Here is a 19,381-nt window from a genome sequence, read left to right as displayed (position 1 = left end):
TCTACTCGTTCATCTTGTCCTCGTCGCCCCATCTTTCGATCACCCTATCTTCCAAATACACAACAATCATCAAACGTATCGCCTCCTCACTCTTTTCCACACAAAGCATAGTCATATCGCGTACAAAATGTATATATACAACGTTTTCGACGCAATAGAGAGTGCCATCGATGCATACGACGGCAAACTAGCGGACTATTACTTCCTCAACCAATGCATGCGCATCATTTGCGAATTATACGGAATGGTTCTCCTCGCCATCATGGACTATTTCCTCTTGCTTCTCGTGCTTCGGTTCGACGCCGAGGAGCAGCCGTGGCGCACACTCGGCCACGATCCCTACGGATTCATCTGGTCCAAATACACCAAGGTCTACGACGTCGGCAGCATTGAAGATTTCGGCACCCAACAGGCTGGCAACAACGGAATTTTCCAAGGCTTGGATCTTCTGAATGGCACAACACCTAGTCAGGAGCCTGACTATAGGCTGGTCCTGCGCAGATCCGGCAAGGGGTGTTGGGGAGGTATTTTTGGGGAGTATGATGGGTGGAAAATCTTTGGCTTCCTTCTACACTATGCCATACATGATTTCCGCGCTCTAGCCGCTACGAGACGCGCTCTAAGAGAGAGCGGCATTGAAGACTCGGAAACCGCCTTGGAGCATTGCATCATAGGGGCTTTGTCGCTCGTTCCCATGTTCTTCAGCGGGCAGTCTTACTACGATAATCCACTGCAATCAATAGTTTGGCTGATCCTGCTGGAATGTGTCATCCAGGCGTTCGCCGTGTTAGCTCGCTCGCTATTGGAAGAGAAAGAAGAGGACGAATGGCAAAACAATAAGGGCAACGAAAGCCCGCTGATGGAGGGACATCATGCGAGGGATGGAAGGGACTGATAAAGGGGCGATATCACCAACACTACAGGAAAAGGGGTTGAATCAGAAAACGAAGTACTTCATTCTCTTGTGACTTGCGGCTGTTCTGCACTCACAACTTTTGGGGAAGACCAAAGGGCTACGAAGATTTCATGCGGATCAAAGTAGCAAGAAGATCAAGCAACGTCAGGGTGACCGAGAAGGTTCTTCTAATTCGTGTAATAAAGTCCATATTTTCATTAATTGAGATCGCGTACATAACCTTTCAGCGATAATTTTCGAGAAAGGATAGTAAACTCAGTTTGGGACCATTTAGTCACGAATAGATGCTTCACCACGGGCAATCTGTGCTCAACCTCTTTGAGAAAACGTCGCCATCAGGCCCTACTTCCAATGATAGCCACTATCGAGACGTCACTGCCCAGATGGAGACAGGGATACTGTTGCCAGGGTTAACGAGAGGGAAGGTACTATAAACCTTCCGTTCACGATGATGAGGCTCGGCAGGAATGCCGGCTGAAGCGTATCGCACATGGGGAACTGAGAAAGAGGAGTCAACATGATGCGTCGATATCGCAGTTTTCGCAGAGGTCTGTGGACCGTAGAAGTAGCGGCCGTCCCCAGATGATCATAGCCAGAGGTTTAGGCAACTACCATGCTTTAGTTATATGCATCCGGCAAGAATGTGCAGATACTGAGCAGGAATACATACCTTTCAATGAGTCCTTGCCGAATGTTTGCTTCATCAGGCATGTTGAGAAGAAGTTACGGAAGGGATGACATGGTCAGTCACTGCCTCTAACGGCTAGATACGTGCAATTTCCGCATCGAAGTAGCAGGACTCAGCAGCAGTGCCAGCCAGATTGCATTTCTTCCAGATATTGGAAGCAGGAAACGGCATCCCTGGGTCTCAAAGCCGGAAGGTCTGATTCTGTTCCACGAAGTCCTTGACCAGTATATCTACCCATCCTGTCCCCCCCTCTCTTCTCTTCTCTTCTCTTCTTCTTCTTCTTTTCTCCTCCAGGGAGGTCGTCTATCATTCAATCGTTCGCTACCGAATACAACAAGCGAGCCGCATAGCGATACACACTTACACCTATACTTACAACATGGACCCCCTTTACGTCATCCTCGCGGTACCGGTCGCGGTCGCCTTCTGTTTTCTCGTCATACTTCGAAAATCCCTCCGACGTGGCTGGACAAGACTCCGCCCCCAAGTCAACGAATGGGCAAGTCTGGCCATGCTCGAGCTTCTGGAGGCCTTCAAGAAGGGCATGCGGGACGCCCTGAAGGAGGTCTTCAAGGGGATGATCTTGACAATTCTACGAGAAATGACGGGCTTTCCGAAGCCTTGTGCCGCTCAGGGCGGTGCAGGTGGACGTTGCCCTGATGAACCCTTTGTGGTTCACAGAAGGTGTCTTACCCGACGGTACCTTCACCCGACAATCTCCGACGCCCCGGTCCTTGGGCTCCAGCGGGGGACCTCAAAAACTATGTGCTCTCACGGGAGCTTTTTGGACGACAAATTCTTTTACGACATCTTACATCACGGCATCTTGCTTCACGGCATCTTACATCACGGCATCTTGCTTCACGACATCTTGCTTCACGACATCCTCCACATTGGCAACTTGTATGACAGCCTCTTCCATCATGGATCTCTTACTGCGTCTCCTTCCATCACGGCATCTTCTACTACGACGTTTTTGATCAGGACACTGTCTGCCATGGCTATCCCCTATCACGAGATTTCCCATCACAGCGTCTTCCCGGCATCTTGTACATCATCATCTCTCAGCCTGGACCCCCTATCACGCCGTCTCTCAAAGAAGCATTCTTCGTCGTGGCTGTCTCTTATCGAAACACACTCATCATGGCATCTATCACAACAGCATCTTCCATCATGGGTCTTTCATCACGACGCTTCCTGTCACAGCATCTCACGATATGATGTCTTCTACCAAGGTGTCTACACTGGCTTTTCTCATGTCATCGGCCCATGTGTCGTGACGAAGTCATTGTACTCTAGTCGGCTTGTCCAAGGTCATTGCCAAAGCTATCCGTCATGACTTCGACCCAAGAGCCTGTCTTCCACCAGATGACCGACTGATCAATTCACGTCAACAACTTCCTTGCAAAGAGTCTGAACACGAAGGCTTGTCATCTATAGGATGCTGTAGGATGACTATCCGTACTGGCTGTCGTGGTGTCGGTCCCTCCCGGACTGTCTCCAGAAAGCCTGCCAACATCAAGATCATTGTCGAACACTTCGGGTCAGACTGGACTTCGGTACAAGGAGCCGTCTCATTCATCCGTACTCTTGAAGTCCAAGTCCGAGGATAGCTATCTGCAAGCTGGCACACCGAGACAGTGGTATGGCTTCCTTACCTTTGCTCTTGGTTACCTGAATACGCATCTAACGTCTTCTGCAGGTTCTGTCCCTCTCAGCTCGTGTCTGTCTTCCAGTATGGCTCGGTTCATGTTGGGTGAAGCTGCTCTCCGTGGCTGGTGCTGGTGGTTCGGTTCACATGCTCCACGGGTAAGTCAAATTCCTCAGTCTCTCTATCCAACACAACTGACAAGAAGCTGAGGCTCTGGAAGTCTTGACCAATCAGGTGAAGCACCCTGCTGGACCTGAGTCGAAGGTGTTGATGCCGCCACCGTCTCCTTCACCATGGGTTGCTTCTCTATGATTATTCGTCATTACAGTACAATCAACCATGAGCGGGTGGGGCCCGCCAGAAAGCACATGGGGGTGTGTCAGTGCGTGTGACAGCCGCTGGAAGGAGCATCAAAAGGTGGTCAGAGCTTCCCAAGTCGCTGGTTCCCTCTGCCAAGTCTTGCACCTCCTCCTCCAAGCACCTGGAACCCCGCCATGCCCGCCTCTTTTGCAGCATCCAAGGTGGCTGTGCAAGCAATCGACACTTCAACCCCTCTTACTGAACAATCAAACTTCAAGTGACGAATCCACTGAAGAGAGAGTGGATGGGGGGCGAAAAAGGGGTCCGTCACTTATCGTCGAGTCTCCCATCAAACAAGGTGTCGTTGAGTGCAAGGACTGGGAACACCTTGAAAGTCAACAGTGGCCAATGACGTCGCTCGCCGCCCAGAGGCCTCTCGGGCACGCACCAGCGCCATCACCAAGCTAAAGCACGGCGCACCACCACCAACAGCTGCTTTAAGCGCCATGCAAGCTGTTTCGACGCACCCACAATCCAACCATATTCGCCCTCACTACACCCCCGGTCCTTGAATAGACAGAACCCGGCTCGTCGTCACAAAGTCTCAGAGCACCATCCGAAGTGCCACTCACCTTTTACCGTTCCTTGCGATTCCTGCTCAGAGGTTTCCCTGCTGGCGAATAGCTATTGCAGTTCCCCTACACAGTCGTCACTTTGTCTGATCGCTGGCGTCCACCTACCAACCAGACCTTTTATCCTCTGGACCGCAACTCGCTTCAACAACTTCCCGAGCAGACGCTCTCTCCCACTTGCAAACCGAGCCCCTTAGACTCTCTGGACCCCGCGGTCTCTCACCAAAGTTCTCCACGACATTTAGGCGCCAGTCGCATCTCGAGACACCACCACCCAAGAGCAACCATCTTGTACGAGGCCCGACCTGACGTAACCAAGACCTCAACTTTCTGCGCCTGTTTTGCGCACCCATCTCCATCATGGCTTCGGGACACAACGTATGCCCTCCAAGACGGAGACAATATTGCGACCGCCCTCACTGACCTTGAGACCAGGACCCCAAGCTTCTGTACGCCATCAATGGCGTCCAAGCCTTCCACATCTCCAATGGCAAGGAGGAGTCGCTCACACCCGCCGGGCCCCAGACCTTGTCGCTGTTGATGGTACCGACTTCTTCACCCTTCACCGACGCAGACTCCCCCGCCGAGGACTTCTACCTGCACCTCCATCTACCTCCCGAGCTCGATCTTCCTCTTCCTGCGACAACACAGATCTACCACCAGCCGCCAACAAGCTACCTGATTCCAAGGTGGGATCTGGGCCCAGACAGTGGCGCCTTCACACGTATCGAGTTCCCCGACACAGGTAGCCGGAAAGGACTGCAGGAGGACGTCGACACCTTCGAAACGATCCTTGCGCAATGCACCGCATTCCTCGAGCGAGCCCCGCCGCCAAAGACCTCATCCAAGTCGGCCAAAGCCGCCGCCGCGGCCTCCGCATACCCCTATGACGACCCCGTTACCGATCGTCCCTCTGCCAAGTCCAGAGCTGCCGCCGCCGATGGCCTCCCCGCCTACAACCCGGCCGACTACCAGCCCGGACAGGGCTATGCTCCGGGAGCCCACAGCTCCCAGCACAATGGCGGCCGGATTGTCCTGATTGACGAAGAAGACGGAAGTGTCATTGGGGAGCTGACTGAGAACTACCAAGTTGTAGAGGAGCTGGGCGTCAAGCCTGGAACAAAAGGTAAGTTTGGCGGCACCTCGGCCGAGCTTGACTCACATGGCATGCTAGATCCGGTGGAGATTACACTCCCTGCCGACAACAGCCAAGCCATTACCGTTCAGCCCGTGTCGCAGGAGTATCGCGAGATGATTATGCACCCATCGTACAAGAAGTCGTTCTTGGTGTCGAATGCTTCAAAAGCATCTCGACTCATTGTGACATCGTCGGACTTGATCACAAAGGGTTTGCAGTCCTCGGCCGACAACTTCACAAAGAAGACAAAGGCGACGACCGAACCCGTGACGTTTACTCCTGCCGCGCACGACCGTGTACGACGCATCAACCAGTTTTCCACCAAGGCGGCTGGTCTGTCGGCGACCACGGTTGGTGCGGTGGGCAAAGTGGCCCAAAACCTGGGCGCCACCCTGGCTAGAAAGAAGGATGGCAGTGGAAGAGGATACGATAAGGACGGCAACCCAATTGAGGGTTACAAGCCTGGTCTGCTGAACAGGAGCTTGATGGCGTTCAACACTGTTGCGGACGGCATCGATCAAGCAGGACGTAATCTGTTGACTGGCACCTCGTCCAGTGTGTCACAGATGGTTGAGCACCGTTGGGGTGCTGAAGCTGGCCAAGTATCCAGGAACATTGGCGGCGGCTTCAAGAACGTTGGGTTGGTGTACATCGATGTGACTGGTGTATCCCGCAGAGCAATCCTGAAGAGCGTAGCCAAGGGTATGGTTGTCGGTAAGGTAAAGGGTGGTGGACAGATCATCGTCGGAGGCGGCGATGGCGGAGCAGTGGGTTATCTAGAAGACCAGAAAACTCGCAAAGACGACCAGAGCGATACGGCCAGTATGTACACGGCGTATGAGGGCAATGGCAAGCAGCCAGCTGGCAAGAGGCCGTGAGTGTGTATTGAAGGATAATTGTTCTGAGTGAACTAGATGGGACCCGTGGACGTTTAAGAGGTACTGAGTTCAGTGTGAAAGACTTGGAACGAAGGGATGGATGGTGGGTCACTATGCAGTTTTGTCCAACCAGTGCGTATTCAATACGAATAAACGAAACCTAGGTAGCCCAATCAAAGAAACCACAAGCCACTATTGGAGTCCGCTGGCCGCGTTTGTAAAGTTAGAGAATTCCCATGTTAGGTGAAGTGAGTTCGTTCGGGATAAGCCTTGGACGGGTAAGACGGAGGACACATCCAGGTGCCGGTGTGCCGGAAGCCATCGGCGATTACCTAATCTTAGACACATGGTCACGTGGACCCGCAAGCACCTTGCCGGGTCTCATTGTCTCAGTGTAGCCACTTTAGCCCGTCCGGTCGCGTCAGATCGCGCTTTCCTCCCGGCGCCCACTTCCATCAATGCGACTACTGTGATATTGGAAGGGATCAGGCCCTCAGCATGGAGCCTTCTTGACATCGGTGCTGTTTTGTTGTGGCTCGCGCTCTCCTGTTCCCGTCCGAGTGAAAGACAGAGAGATTGGATTTCCTTTTGGGTTCGTGCCACGATACCTTAGTTCTATGCAGCCCAAACAGATCAGGTAATTTTATCCATTTGCCAACCATCCGTCACCTGTTGTTGCAACGCAGCCCAACCCTCCCCGTCTTTTGCTTCCTCCCGCCGACCTGCCCCGCCATCCCGCCAAATCCTAGACGACATCCACCCGGCAGTTTTCCTCTGCGCCGTATTGCCAACCTCCACTCACCGAGAAACGAGTAAATGTGTCGCTTCGAGCTATTAGGCGCTTTCATCTTGCTTCTCCGTGACTTTGGCGAAAAGTCAAGGTCCAAGAAGCCGCCGCAACCACGCGAAATGTGCCACATCCTCCTCCTCCTCCTCCGTCCCTTTCTTTGAACCCACGATCGAATCCCTGTCTGTAACCTAATCCCCGACTAACACCTCGATTCTCTCCCCTCACTAGAAGCAAACAGCCGGCATGCTCCACGAAATCCTCCTCGCCCTCTCTGGGCACCCCTCCCCTCTCCTCCGAACCGACAACACAGATCCCAATGCGCTATCAACGGCAATCTCACCACCGGAGCGCGAACTCCTAGCCACCGCCGCCCACCTGAGCGACCTCCATGTCAAACTGCAGAGCTACACCGCCCCCATCGCCGCCGAGCACCCATCTACGATATGCCGCGCCACGGCCACCGCGATACAGTCCGTCCACCTAGCCGCTTTCCAGCGCAAGGTCCTCGATGTCGAGGAGACGATACTGCGCAAGGACTCCAGTCTTGTCGGCGCCTACAACATTGTGCCATTGACGGCCGTTGTGGGGGAGTTTTCCGAGTGGACGAGACGCATGGAATGGTTGTGGGAGATTGTGCAGTTTATGCTGAAGAAGCAGCAAGGGCAAACGTGTCGCGGCGCACAGCTGATTGACAGGCTGAGGAGTGAGCTGCAGAGTGGCTATGTCGATATTGAGAGGACGGCTATGAGCCTCGTATCCGTGGCAGAGACGGCCTGGCTGAAGCAGGTTTCTGCTTGGATCCTCTACGGACGGTTGCCGACCTTTGGAGGGGAGGACTTTTTTGTGCAAAAGTCGGAGGAAGGTGACCAGGTATGTCATCGGCAATGGGTCACTGTGAGGTTCATGACTGACCGCGACAGGAATACATCTCGGTGCCGGCTTTTCTACCTAACTTTGTAACCCTACCAACGGCATCGTCAATGCTCTTCATCGGCAGATCGCTCAACCACGTCCGTGTCAAGGGCAGTGTTGAATCTGGCCTTCAAGGCCTCGATCACCTGTCTTCACAACTAAAAGAGCTATCCGCTTTAACCTACCCTCTCCACACGGCGAGCTTCTCGCGCGCCATTACCTCGATTCGCCTCACACTCTCACGGACGATCTTGCTCAAGCTCCTGCCTCTCGCCAAAGTCGTTGAAGCACTGCAGGTTTTGCGAGAATTCTTCCTTCTTGGCCGCGGCGAATTTGCCATGGCTCTGACGCAGCAGGCTGACGAGAAGCTCCGGAGCAGATGGAAGAGATCCGACAATCTCGCGTATGAGAAGCGAGAAGGCCTCGGCACCTTTGCCGTCAAGGAGGGCGAGGTCGCCGCCGTGCTGGCTAAGACGTGGGCGGCCATGGGCTTGATGCAGGGACAGCACGCGGACGAAGACGAGGGGTTGGAGATTGCAAGGGAGCTTCTGCGGTTGACTCTCACAAAGTCCAAGCCGGCAGTGCCTCTCAAACTCGAAGCAAGCGTATCACGGCCCACGACGAAAACTCTGGCCACGACACCTTTCCGCAACCTCCTTTTATCAGTCCCTGTCGTCTTGACGATGCAGATTCCCTCGCCCATGGACATGTTCCTTACCCCTTCCGACTTACAGATCTATTCCACCATCAACTCATACCTCCTCTCTATTCGCCGAGCACACATTCGTCTCACTGAGCTGTGGAAGATCACATCCTTACGCCGGCATCATCCGGCATCCCCAGGACCACCCGCCGGAAGCACTCGAGCAGGGCGCTCTAAGGTGATACTGCTGCGTCAGCGCTATACGCAGCGGTCCAATGCATTGCGCAGCGCCTGGGTGACATGCAGCTCTGCGCTATTCTTTCTCTCCGAGACGGAGGCATACTTGCAAACGGAAGTAGTGGCCGGCCTATGGGACGGCTTTCACGACTGGCTGGCTCCCAAGGAAGAGACGGACGGCACTGAAACGGGGCCTCAGGGTGTATCGACCAAGGCAGCATCCAAACCTTCGACAGAAGTCGAGGCAGAATATGAGGAGGACGACGACATATGGCTAGCTCAGAGCACGCCTACAACAAAGTCACCCGAGCGAGCAGAACCAACCACAACCACAGCTCACGACCCCCAGAGTCTCGCCACGGCCCACAGAGCCTACCTCCGCGCCCTCTCCACCCGCCTCCTCCTCACCTTTCCCACCTACACGGACCCGCTGTACAACCTCCTCACGCACACGGATCACCTCGTCGCTCTGACGCAGCGTCTCCACGCTGTCTGGACCTCGATGGACCTCGAAGCTGACGCGGGCGTCGTCGACGCCTTTGTGGATCTCGAGATTGAGGAAAAGGAGGTCCGCGCCGCGATCCGCGACGTGGAGAAGCATGTCAAGGACGGAATCCGGGACGTGATTGCTGCGTTGCGGGGCTTGGAGGCAGACCCGGCGGCGTTTGCAGACGAGGAGGAGGGCGGCGAGGAAGGGGTGCTTAGGGAGGAAGGGGAGTATGTCCCACGGAGGGTCGGTGGCGTGGAGAGGTTATTGATGAAGCTTGATTTGGCAGGCTGGTTTGGCGAGAGGAAGGATGATTTCGGGTTCGTGTTTAGTGAGTACTGAGCGCGGCGAATGGATACTGGCATAAAGAGCGAGCATTTGCAACAACAAGCGGACATACGCGCATGGAATCAACGAAGCATGTTGCCACCCCCGCAAAGGGCAGCAGATTTCGCGGAACCTTTCAGACTCCTCTAGATACCCCTTATTCGATGAGGATCACCAAACGAGGGTATCAAAGCGGGGAGAAGTAGTACAACGATGGAAAGGGATACATTCCGTCATAAATCCGAATCTCGAAATCGCCCCAGAAAACCGGGGAACACAAAACACCGTTCATCGCACTGCGGGGGACCGTTTGCAAAACTACGATGGTGGTGGTGAGATGTCACCTCTTCTGCTCGGTTAGACAAGCGAGGAGGCGAGCTTTCCACGATACACATTGCTTTTACTTCCACCGTCCGCTGTCTAAGCAAAGAACGTGTTTTGGGCAGCGGTGGTGGGTGGGGTGATTTCAGTCGGTCGGCCGGCCGGGGGGCCAGGCCAGGCCAGCACTTTGTTACCGGCGGGACGGACCGGGGGAACGTCATGGGTCACGCCAGAGCGGAGCTGGTGTCGCCAGGTCGGTGTCGTCAGATAAGTCTCGCGTGGGGTCCTCGGTTCACCTCCCCCCCCCCCCTCCCCAAGCTGGGGCTTGGCGTCGTACCGAAATCTCACGATTGGGGGGAGTGGAGTTTGTGTGGTGTGACATTGACGATAGGTAACCCGTTCCACTCGCGGCGGAAAAGCTTCAGTGTTCATGTCCATCGTGTAATCGAGCTTGTGTGAAGACGGTTTCTCTTTAGCATTGAGCATTGAGCAGTAGCACTAGGCGTTGAAAATATTTCATGGTCATGTTGGTGTCTTCAGCCATGCGCAGTGAGTTAGTTTGAGCAAATCAGAATCGAGGCAATGATGCATCTTTGTGCCTTCAGTCATATTGAAAAATCCTAATCCAGAAAGGATGAGGTTTCGAGGGTAGTCGTTTCAATTCGTACAGGGCTTGCTTGCTTGCTTTCGCAATTCATCCAATTCATCCCATTCCATCCCAGCTCTTGGGGGAGTTTCCAGTCCAGCGCCTGCTTGATGCATCTTCCATGGAAGAAAAGAAGTAAGAAAATACATACAGAGAGATAGATACACACACTCCAAAGAGAAAAAGGAAAAAAAGAAACAAAAAAAAAGGGGAGTCCAAAACGCCATTGCACTCCATGCTGTGAGTGTGAGGAATCGTCCCCATGGTACCGTATCCTGCCCATCATGTCCACATTGCTGTCATCTGTGTGTTGTCTGCTGTTCTGTTCTGTATGTGCTGCGCATAACCCGCTGCTTGTGTTTGCTCCCTTCTTGGAGTCTGTGTAAGTCGATCTCAAGTCGATTTGGATCTTCCATCCGAAAATGTGCTTGTTTTTGGTTCTTTTTTTCCCCCGCAAGAGATGAGAAATCCGTAATAAAGTGATAAGTTTTGGTTTCCAATGATGAAAGGAGAAAAGAGTTGATCACAAAATGAAGCCTCCTGCTTTCATCTCAATAAGTCGAAATTGGACGTTGTCGCAATGGACTTGAAGCTTGATCAGAGGGGCGGCGCTGGAAAAGGTGTTGCATAAAGGCCTTGGGGCCTACATGCTCAACGTCGACAGACCGGGAGGTCATGGGCACCGGGATGCGGGTAAACTTCTTCGTTTGCCAGCGGGTCTTGATGCAATCGTCAACAAGGGCCATGAGGCCGGTGGCGATAATCACATCAGCAACGTCGGTGACGGCGTCAAGGACGCTGCGATCGCTGATCCACATGTGGCAAGGGGGCACCCAGCCACCGGCACTTTCATCCTCAATAACCTGGTTGGGCGATCGTGTCTCGGGGACAATGTGCGCAACGGCATCGCGAGCGTCGTTGTTGCCGTCCTTGATAAGGTGGAAAGAGACGACACCGAGGTTCTTGTCGGTGACACGCTTCCACTGGTACTTGTGACCCCACCAGTCAAACTCATAGCGCTTGTTGTTGGCACCACCGCGGCGTGACACGTCGACGCGTGCATAGTTGGAGAACTCGAGCTTCATGGTGTTGCTGGGAACCGGTCGAGCTTTGGATTTCGCTTCAAATGAGGCTGAACGCTTGAAACTTGCCGCGTCGTCGCCAAAAGTGCGCATAGATGAAGAGCTGGACTGTGGGCGCTGCGAAGCTCCGTCCTTGCCCTTGCCTCCGAAAATTGAGCCACCCGAGTTGGTGCGCGACAGAGGAGGTCTCCTCATGGAGAGGGTCTTGATGGCGCTTGAGACGGATCGCTGGAGAGTTGGTCGCTCTTGGTTGTTTTCCTCAATGTACTTGCGCTTGGAGTTGCAGACTTCGCGGCCGGAGTCGCGGCAGTAACGTCGAAGCGAGAACTCACGCTTGCTGAGGTCGTACATGCGCAGGTGGAAGAGCTGAATGTTGAAGGGGCGGCGACCGGGGGCGACGGTGTCTACTCTGAGATTCATGTTGCCGTCCGGGGTAAATTCGTCGTGGCAAATAGATAACCTGTTCATGGATGGGAACAGTTTGCCAAAGTCCTGGGGTGTGGATGGCCGCACATCGGTGTCGATGATATCGCGGTAGTAGGTGGGCAAAGGCGGGATGTCGCGGTGCTTGTCGAAGTTGTCTAGTTCGGCTTCCCGTTGAAGCTCAAGCTCATCTTCGTCGTCCGAAGCCAAACTTGAGTCGAAAGTGTCGACGGAAGATCTCAAACAGTTGCTAGTGGAAGGGGATATGTCTTCCTCGTAGACAGGCGGGATCTTGCTAGTAACGGTTCTAGCTTCTTTGACTGACGACGCCTCGGTGCTCGCATAGTAAGAAGTAGGTGTTGTGCTCTGTGATTCATACGTCTCGTATGAGTCGCAAGATTCGCTACTCCTGCGAAAGTCTCGACTACTTGTCGAGCTCTTGGAGCTGTTTTTCCGATATGAATGTGACATGGCGATATGTAATTGTGTGTCGTACTGGGTGAGCCGGAGGGGACACTCGAGGTTGAGAGGGAAGTGTTGTTGAAGTTATACGATGTAGTAGAGCTGTGTCTATATGCCAGGATTGCTAAGGAGGGAGCAAGGCTTCATATAATCCAAATAGAACAAGGCCTCTTGAGCAAGTGAGCTGGCAGATTGGGCTCCAGAGATTTGGGGGAAGAGGGCGTGAAGTATTGTGCAGGTTGGTGAAGGATTGGGCAATAAGGTGTGTTTGACGTGAAGCCAGGGTGTTGGTTTCCGATGAGGACCTGAGGCGATGGGGCCGGTTGGATAAAGCAGGGGGTGTATGATTCCGAGGCGGTTGGGGATGGAAAGGAGTTGAGATGTGAGAGTGATTATAAAGTGAGTATGGTCAAGAGTTTGTGGATATGATACAAGTGCAAGAATATAGACATCAGGCAGGAGAGCAGTCCGATGAGAGTAAAAAAAAAAAAAGTGCAGGGACGGAAAGAGTAATACGTGATGCTGGGGGTCGGGGCGCGACGGGTGGGAGGTGGTTTGCTTCTTAACGGAGGGTGGGCAGCTCTGGCGCGGACGGGCAGGGAAGACGTAGGACGGGGATCGGAGATGGCAGAGGCAGCGACGGCAGAGACGGGGAAAGTCGTCCAGCTCAGGATACTTTGGTACCTTAGGTACGTAGTGAGGTATAGGGAGTACCTAGGTACAGAAGGACCCCAGGCGGTACGACACCACACGACTGGAATTGGAACAACAGGCCCTGCACTGCTACCTTCCCTTGGGTACAACTCAGAAGTACTTGCCATCCCCCCTGCTTGACCCAAGATGCCTTACGGTGCCCACTACCAGCTGCTTGCTGTATGGTCTTCTCCCTCGAAACCCCAAAAGATTGGACAAGATGGGATGGATGGTTGGAGAGGGAAGAGGAGCGACAGGGTTTTCCATTTGGCTGGCGAGAGGCCAGGCCACCGCCAGAGGCGTGAGTCGCCCAAATGGACGGACGGTCTGCCTCTTGGGGAATGTGGATGCGTGAACGAAGGCGACGATGAGTTACAAGTCATGGACAAGTCATTCTGTGCCTCATCCTCGAGCGAGTTGACGTGGAGGAGGGCTCAGAATGGGAAAGTAGTGACATGACGACAAGTACACAGACCCGTACTCTGTCATGTACCATGTTATCCTGCTATTTTCTTCTTCCCTCCCCCATTTTTGGCGACAACGAGACACGAAGGCACTGCATGTGTGGGGGAAAAGATGGGAGGAAGTCTCGCTCGGCTTGGCTTTGCAATGCAGACAAGTCACCCGGCCGAGCGAGGGAAAAGAATCACCGGGAAGGAGCCAGCGGTCTCTCGGCCTTCTCAGTCCTCCTTCCTCCTACCTCAGTACCTTAGGCCCTAAGGTGTCCGTAAGGTATGGAAGGTACGGATACCTTGGGCAAGAAACGGGGAAAGCAGGAACGGTGGCCCGCCGTGGGATGTTCCCTGCCTGGTGCGGTACGAATTGCTTGTGACCTCTTGCCTTTTGATTCTGGCCTGGCCGAAGGAACTTTTAGGGGAGCAACAATGTCCCACGAATAAGGCGCCGTGTCGCATTTGCAAATTTCTCGCTGTCACCATCTTTGCGACTCCAACACTGAAGATTTCAAAGACACCCGACAGCGAATGCGTCCCGCAGCATTGCTCGAAAGGGAGCCAGGGTGGCACGACAGGTCTCGCGGTTTTAGCTTCCGGTGGCATGTTTCCTAGAGACCTTGACCCTGTCTGTCTGCCCGCTAACTTGTACGCAGTAAGGGTCGGAGCCCACAGTCACACCCAGATTCTTCACTTCAAGGACAGAGGGACCGAGGGAGTCTTGGGGAGTGTCCCGCTGGAACGGTCGGAATGGAGACCTGCTTTGGAGCTTATTCCTGGCATTGTTCCCGCTGGAGACGCAGGCGGGCCACAAGGCAGGCCGGGAACATTCGGTTTGCGACTTGCCCATCAATTTTGATCGAAAAGCCCCCAAAACTCTGTTTGTAAGCTAACGATTCCAGCCCGACGACCGCCACGTCCAACCCACGTCCCCCCATGTTCACTACTACGAATACAGTCACTTGTTCTCAAACCAGCTGGCGCCTCTCGTGGCTGAGTGAAAGTCACAGTCATCGCTATCGAAACTCACGGCTGGAAACAGGCACGCCGCACACAGGCTGGCTTGGGTCCCAAAGTCAAGGCGGTCTTTCGGATGGTCTCTAGGCCACTGGATATCCCAGCAGTGACCGAAAAGATTCACTCCTGCCTGCGTGCCTGCTTGGCCTGTCTCTCACGGAGCTGGTCTCTTTTCTCAGCGGCCAATGACCCAATACCTCGTGGGCCGCCTGCTGTGGCTTGGGCGGCGACTAAAGCCTGAATGGACGTGTCGTGTCATCAAGAGGGAGGGACCTTATCCGAACAATCCTGACGCCCGTGTCATTGCCATTTCCAGTCATCGTTGTGCTTCCTCGCGCGGCTACTGGGAAAATATGATACCCGATGACTTAATTAACACATACAACGGGAAGAATACGAAAGAAGGGAAGGAACCTTCCGCCAGCAGAATCATGCTGTTACTCGCCCAAAAAGAATGCAAAATGGCCAAATCATCTTGCGAGGATCGTCCGTCCACCAGGGAGAATAACCTCCTGCTGGCTTTTTCTTTTCTACCCATCTGATTGATTCGTCGCTTCAACGATCGGCACTCCTCGCCCTTCCCGGATCGCTTCCCGTTTTCTTGGTCACCATCTAGACTTGTCGACTCGCAGCCAAGGCAGAGCAGCTTACCCCCTCCTTGCCTCCCTGGATCTCTTGTCCCTCCAGCTTGGAAATGACTCCCTGCCAACTTCCCGACGAGACTTCGACCTGCATCTAGAACGTCCTCTTGTCCCTCACCCGCCCCCCTTCTCTCCGTCATATTCTCTTCATTCGCTGGCAACCCCGTTATCTATGTGTAGTACCCCAAACTCCACGCCGCACCACTCACTGGATTTCCAGATAGTTACTACCTGGGTGACGTGCCACCTACGACCGTCGGCTTTGACTTCGTCTTACTACGCAATACTCCCGTCTCACGCAATGAATTTATCGCGGCGCAACGTTCGACTTGCCCCTCTGCCCCGCCGCCCAATCCACGACAGCCTCCCGTCGTCACATCCGCGATGCCACCCTCAAGCGCCCCATACGACCCCATCAGCACGTGTTGACTAAAAAGGCCTTCTAGAATTCCCGTCGATGGCCACTGCACTGCATAGCCGTAACCCGCGTCAGCCAGTTCAATCCAGCTCAGGTATCCAACATGTTGATCACAGAGGGAACGGATGACACATCGTGCGCAACACCAGACCCTGCTCCGTACCCCACGGTTCACAGGCAACGCTTACTGCGCGCACACAGCCCTCAGACCGGCCCGCCCTTGGAAACCTGAGTTTGGATGTACGGATAGACTGTGGCTGCTGCCATGGCGTCTGACAAAAGTCAATCTATCCGACTTTAGTTCTGCGTCGTCTCCATTTCGATACGGAGCACGAGGCACGCCGCAGTCCCAGAGAGTCAGGGACCGTCTTGGACGAACCCCACCAGCTTTGTTGGCCGCCTGGCTTCTTGCGCTTAATTTAGCTCCTCCATCGTCAGCCACAACCAGCCGCCATCGTTACGCCGTCTTTCCCCACGATGCTGCCGCTTCACACACCGCAACCTCGTCCTCAGCTGGCCTCGGATGACGATGGCGGTGGGATCTTTGGGGGCTTCTCGGGCTGCCTGCATCGTGCTATGAAAACGTGCCGATGGCTCTTGCGTAACACTTCAGGATTGCGAAATGGTCATCTTCGACACCGACTGCCCTTTCGCCTACAGCGGCCGCGGCCTTGAGAACCGCATTTGATCTCAAAAGCCCTGTTCGATGCTCCAATAACAACATCGCGACGAATCATCCACCGCCTCTTCATGTTTCGAGTGCTCTCGCTGATGCCCAACGGCCGAGTTAGCCCCACGATTTGGCCAGAGTTGAGGCTGCATGCCACGCTTGATTCATTGGAGTAGGCGGTCACGATCAAAGCCCCAGAGCCCTCTCTCGCTTCGCTGTCTTCTGGATACCAGGCTCAAGTTCCTGCAGTTCCGACTCGGCAGGCGTTCTTGGTATTTGGGACCTGGTAACATTGTGCATGCTGCCTAGTTTGCATCTTTGCCTGGGGCACAAAAACTTTCGAACCCCTATTTACTCGGCATGCGTCTTATCTAGAGACCAATGGCAGCTCTAGCGCTGGTTTACATCGATTTACAAAGGCTACAAGGCGGCCTTGAGGCTATGCGGTTGCAGTTATCAGTACTCACGGCCTTGCGATGGAAATCCCATAATCCTCGATTCATTGCGCGGCTTGGCAGCTCAGTATGACGAAGTCAATTATCCCAAAGCAGAATGCAGAGTATCCAGCTCCTGCAACCCCATCTGCAGGCGTTTGAGACACGCTTGTCTTACGAACTTGCAGCAGAATGACCGAACCTGCGTCTGCGCAGAGACCGTTTCTGCCAAATTCATTTGTTCCTTCGCTTATGCGGGTTGCTGTCATCTTGGCTTCGGACCACCGCCGTGTGTCAGACGATGATTCGCTGAATCTACTGCTTCACCACTCCCGAGAATCGGCCCTGCCCACGACAGATCTTGAGCACACAACACGTGCTATCTCATTGCTGCTCTGGGTCTTCTCTGACAGGTCTCTTTGACTGATCCCGTACTCCGTAGGACGGCGCAAAGTCCCGCCCATAACAACTGCTGCTGTGTTTTCAGGGTCTACTGGCGGCCCAACGCGCACTTCACCGTGATACGGTGCATGACGAGTATTCAGGCATCCAGATTCCATCTCGTTCATGGGACAGGCGACCAGATGGCATCGATTCCGGCGCCATGGGGACTGTTGGTCTACCACACAACCCTCGTGCTTAATCGACCTCATCCTGCCGCCCAGATTATGCGGCGCCTCATATCCTTAAAGCCACATTGCAAGGGTTCTATCAGTGTCTGCACACAACTCCTAAACGTGTCATGGGCGGTAGGTATCAACCTTTGGGAAACTATCAATCAGTAGTTACTGCCGATCAGTGCGGGAGCGACACTTTCTCTGACTTTCTTGTACGCGTTCCTTGATCGGCGTTCCTCTCGGGCCACTACCCGGCGCTTGGCCGTCGGTAGACCTTACCAGGAATAGCAGATTATACGGAACATCTCCTTGACGTGAGGATGGATCATTATTGGCGTTCAGCCTCTCGGTTGGCTCTATCGGACTGGCTTTCAACATCTACAGAGTACCTACTGGATGACTCCCTCGCTACGGCACGGATGTGCGCCTATGTGCCGCATTTCGGTCCTGACTCTCGGGTCTAGAAGATACACTCCAGCAGGATACATACAGCATATCGTGATGTAAGTATGGAACGGATTGGGTGACCTCATCGCCCGTTGAGCCTAAGGAGGGCAACCTGCGTCCGACATGCAAGCGACCGAAGTCGGGGTTGTCATACAGCATCTACGGCTGTATGGTGGCTGCTTTTTGCCATTGACGCAATGATGCCTTGCAAGCGCCATTTGTCTCCTGGAACTACGTACTACAGCAGCAGCAACTCGAATTCTCCTCAATCGCCCGCCTTTGATGTGTTTGCCAACGATCGTTAATGTTCTGTCGCCGTAATAGTACGTTGACTGCGTGGTCTCACTAAAGTCTTGACGGATAGTTGGGCATGGGATGGACATGCGTATATCGCCATGCGGCGATGTGAGCACTCTCCTCACCTATCTCGTGTATGAGAAAAGTCAGTCCTCGATCAGACATATCTTTGAGCTCAAAGACACTCATTCATCCGCACGCGCGCCTATGAGCTGCCATTGCAGCGCTTATTGCCAATGTCGATCGTGCCAGATCAAAGGCAAGACATCTCGTGGTATTTGCTGGTATTACCACTCTCCAGGCTGGGATATACGTTGTCTAGTGACGGCAAATGCGTTTCTGATCCCCCCCGAAGAGAAAGTTCTCATCGATATACCACAGTATACAAATCAGACAACTGCAACAGGCGAATCTCGACTTGTTCCTAGCCTCCCCTAACCTTGCTTGTCACATCAATTTTTGGGTCAGGCTTCAACCATGTTTCATTTGCTGTACGGGTGCATACCGCGCTATTCCCTGTGTTAAGACGACCTAGAAGCGCGAATAGAAAGTCTATCCGCGTTGAGTACCACGTCGGCACAACCACATCCCAAAACGGCGTTGACTGATTTGTCCCGGCCGCAAGTCTCGCTGATCCGGATGCAACGGTCTGTGTTTTCAGACGATGTTCTAGGCCTCGCTATTCCCTTGGTGTCTTCCTGTCTCTGGACCATTGCGACCACGGCAGCCCTGGATATTGGCTCTATGGGAGACGGAATCGAGCATTGGGTTTCCATAGGCAGCGTTGTGACCAGCCAGTGAGGGATCGATGAATTCTCCCGTATAGTGATTGGGCTCTCGACGGGCTCATGTGATCCATTTCCCGCCATTTTTGCGGCGTCCACACACGTGGTAGAGAGAAAGCCTTCTTCCCCCGCACTCGCTGCACGGCGGGCGTCGTGCAACCCCGACCCCGTTACCGGTAGTGGAGGCGGTTTTGACACCGCAGCGACCGGCCGGCGGCGCGTCCTCTCTTGACACGCTCGGCCTATGGAAGCTGCCGATCGTCATCCCAGTGCAGTGGGATACTAGGCCAGAGCCGCGCCGGCAACGGAGCTTTGCCTGGTGCAGATGCTGCATCACACCATATCGAAAGCTGCATGTGTATTGTTTCTGGGGCGAT

The 19,381-nt window shown here is 54.0% G+C and overlaps 4 protein-coding genes across 4 annotated transcripts; 3 read left to right on the top strand and 1 right to left on the bottom strand.

The window, feature by feature from the left end:
* Nucleotides 1-127: 127 nt before the first annotated feature.
* HER10_EVM0001085 (uncharacterized protein) lies at nucleotides 128-895 on the top strand (the record flags this gene model as incomplete). The annotated part of the gene is made up of 1 exon (XM_035470845.1): nucleotides 128-895. The coding sequence occupies one exon, from the start codon at nucleotides 128-130 to the stop codon at nucleotides 893-895; it is 768 nt and encodes a 255-aa protein (XP_035326523.1).
* Nucleotides 896-3,226: 2,331 nt separating this feature from the next.
* HER10_EVM0007792 (uncharacterized protein) lies at nucleotides 3,227-6,409 on the top strand. The gene is made up of 2 exons (XM_035483047.1): nucleotides 3,227-4,565; nucleotides 4,623-6,409. The coding sequence occupies exons 1-2, from the start codon at nucleotides 4,548-4,550 to the stop codon at nucleotides 6,201-6,203; spliced, it is 1,599 nt and encodes a 532-aa protein (XP_035327015.1). The 5' UTR covers nucleotides 3,227-4,547; the 3' UTR covers nucleotides 6,204-6,409.
* A 243-nt stretch (nucleotides 6,410-6,652) lies between these two features.
* On the top strand, nucleotides 6,653-9,826 carry HER10_EVM0005452 (Spc97/Spc98 family protein). The gene is made up of 2 exons (XM_035475068.1): nucleotides 6,653-7,863; nucleotides 7,914-9,826. Exons 1-2 carry the CDS (start codon nucleotides 7,237-7,239, stop codon nucleotides 9,612-9,614), a joined length of 2,328 nt encoding a protein of 775 aa, XP_035326855.1. The 5' UTR covers nucleotides 6,653-7,236; the 3' UTR covers nucleotides 9,615-9,826.
* A 580-nt stretch (nucleotides 9,827-10,406) lies between these two features.
* Nucleotides 10,407-13,283, bottom strand: HER10_EVM0010934 (uncharacterized protein). The gene has a single exon (XM_035480378.1). The coding sequence runs from the start codon at nucleotides 12,540-12,542 to the stop codon at nucleotides 11,118-11,120; it is 1,425 nt and encodes a 474-aa protein (XP_035327264.1). The 5' UTR covers nucleotides 12,543-13,283; the 3' UTR covers nucleotides 10,407-11,117.
* Between the last annotated feature and the right edge of the window lie 6,098 nt (nucleotides 13,284-19,381).

This window comes from Colletotrichum scovillei, assembly GCF_011075155.1.
Source record: "Colletotrichum scovillei strain TJNH1 chromosome Unknown Contig00011, whole genome shotgun sequence".
NCBI classification, from domain to species: domain Eukaryota; kingdom Fungi; phylum Ascomycota; class Sordariomycetes; order Glomerellales; family Glomerellaceae; genus Colletotrichum; species Colletotrichum scovillei.
This window is presented reverse-complemented; position numbering and strand designations above follow the sequence as displayed.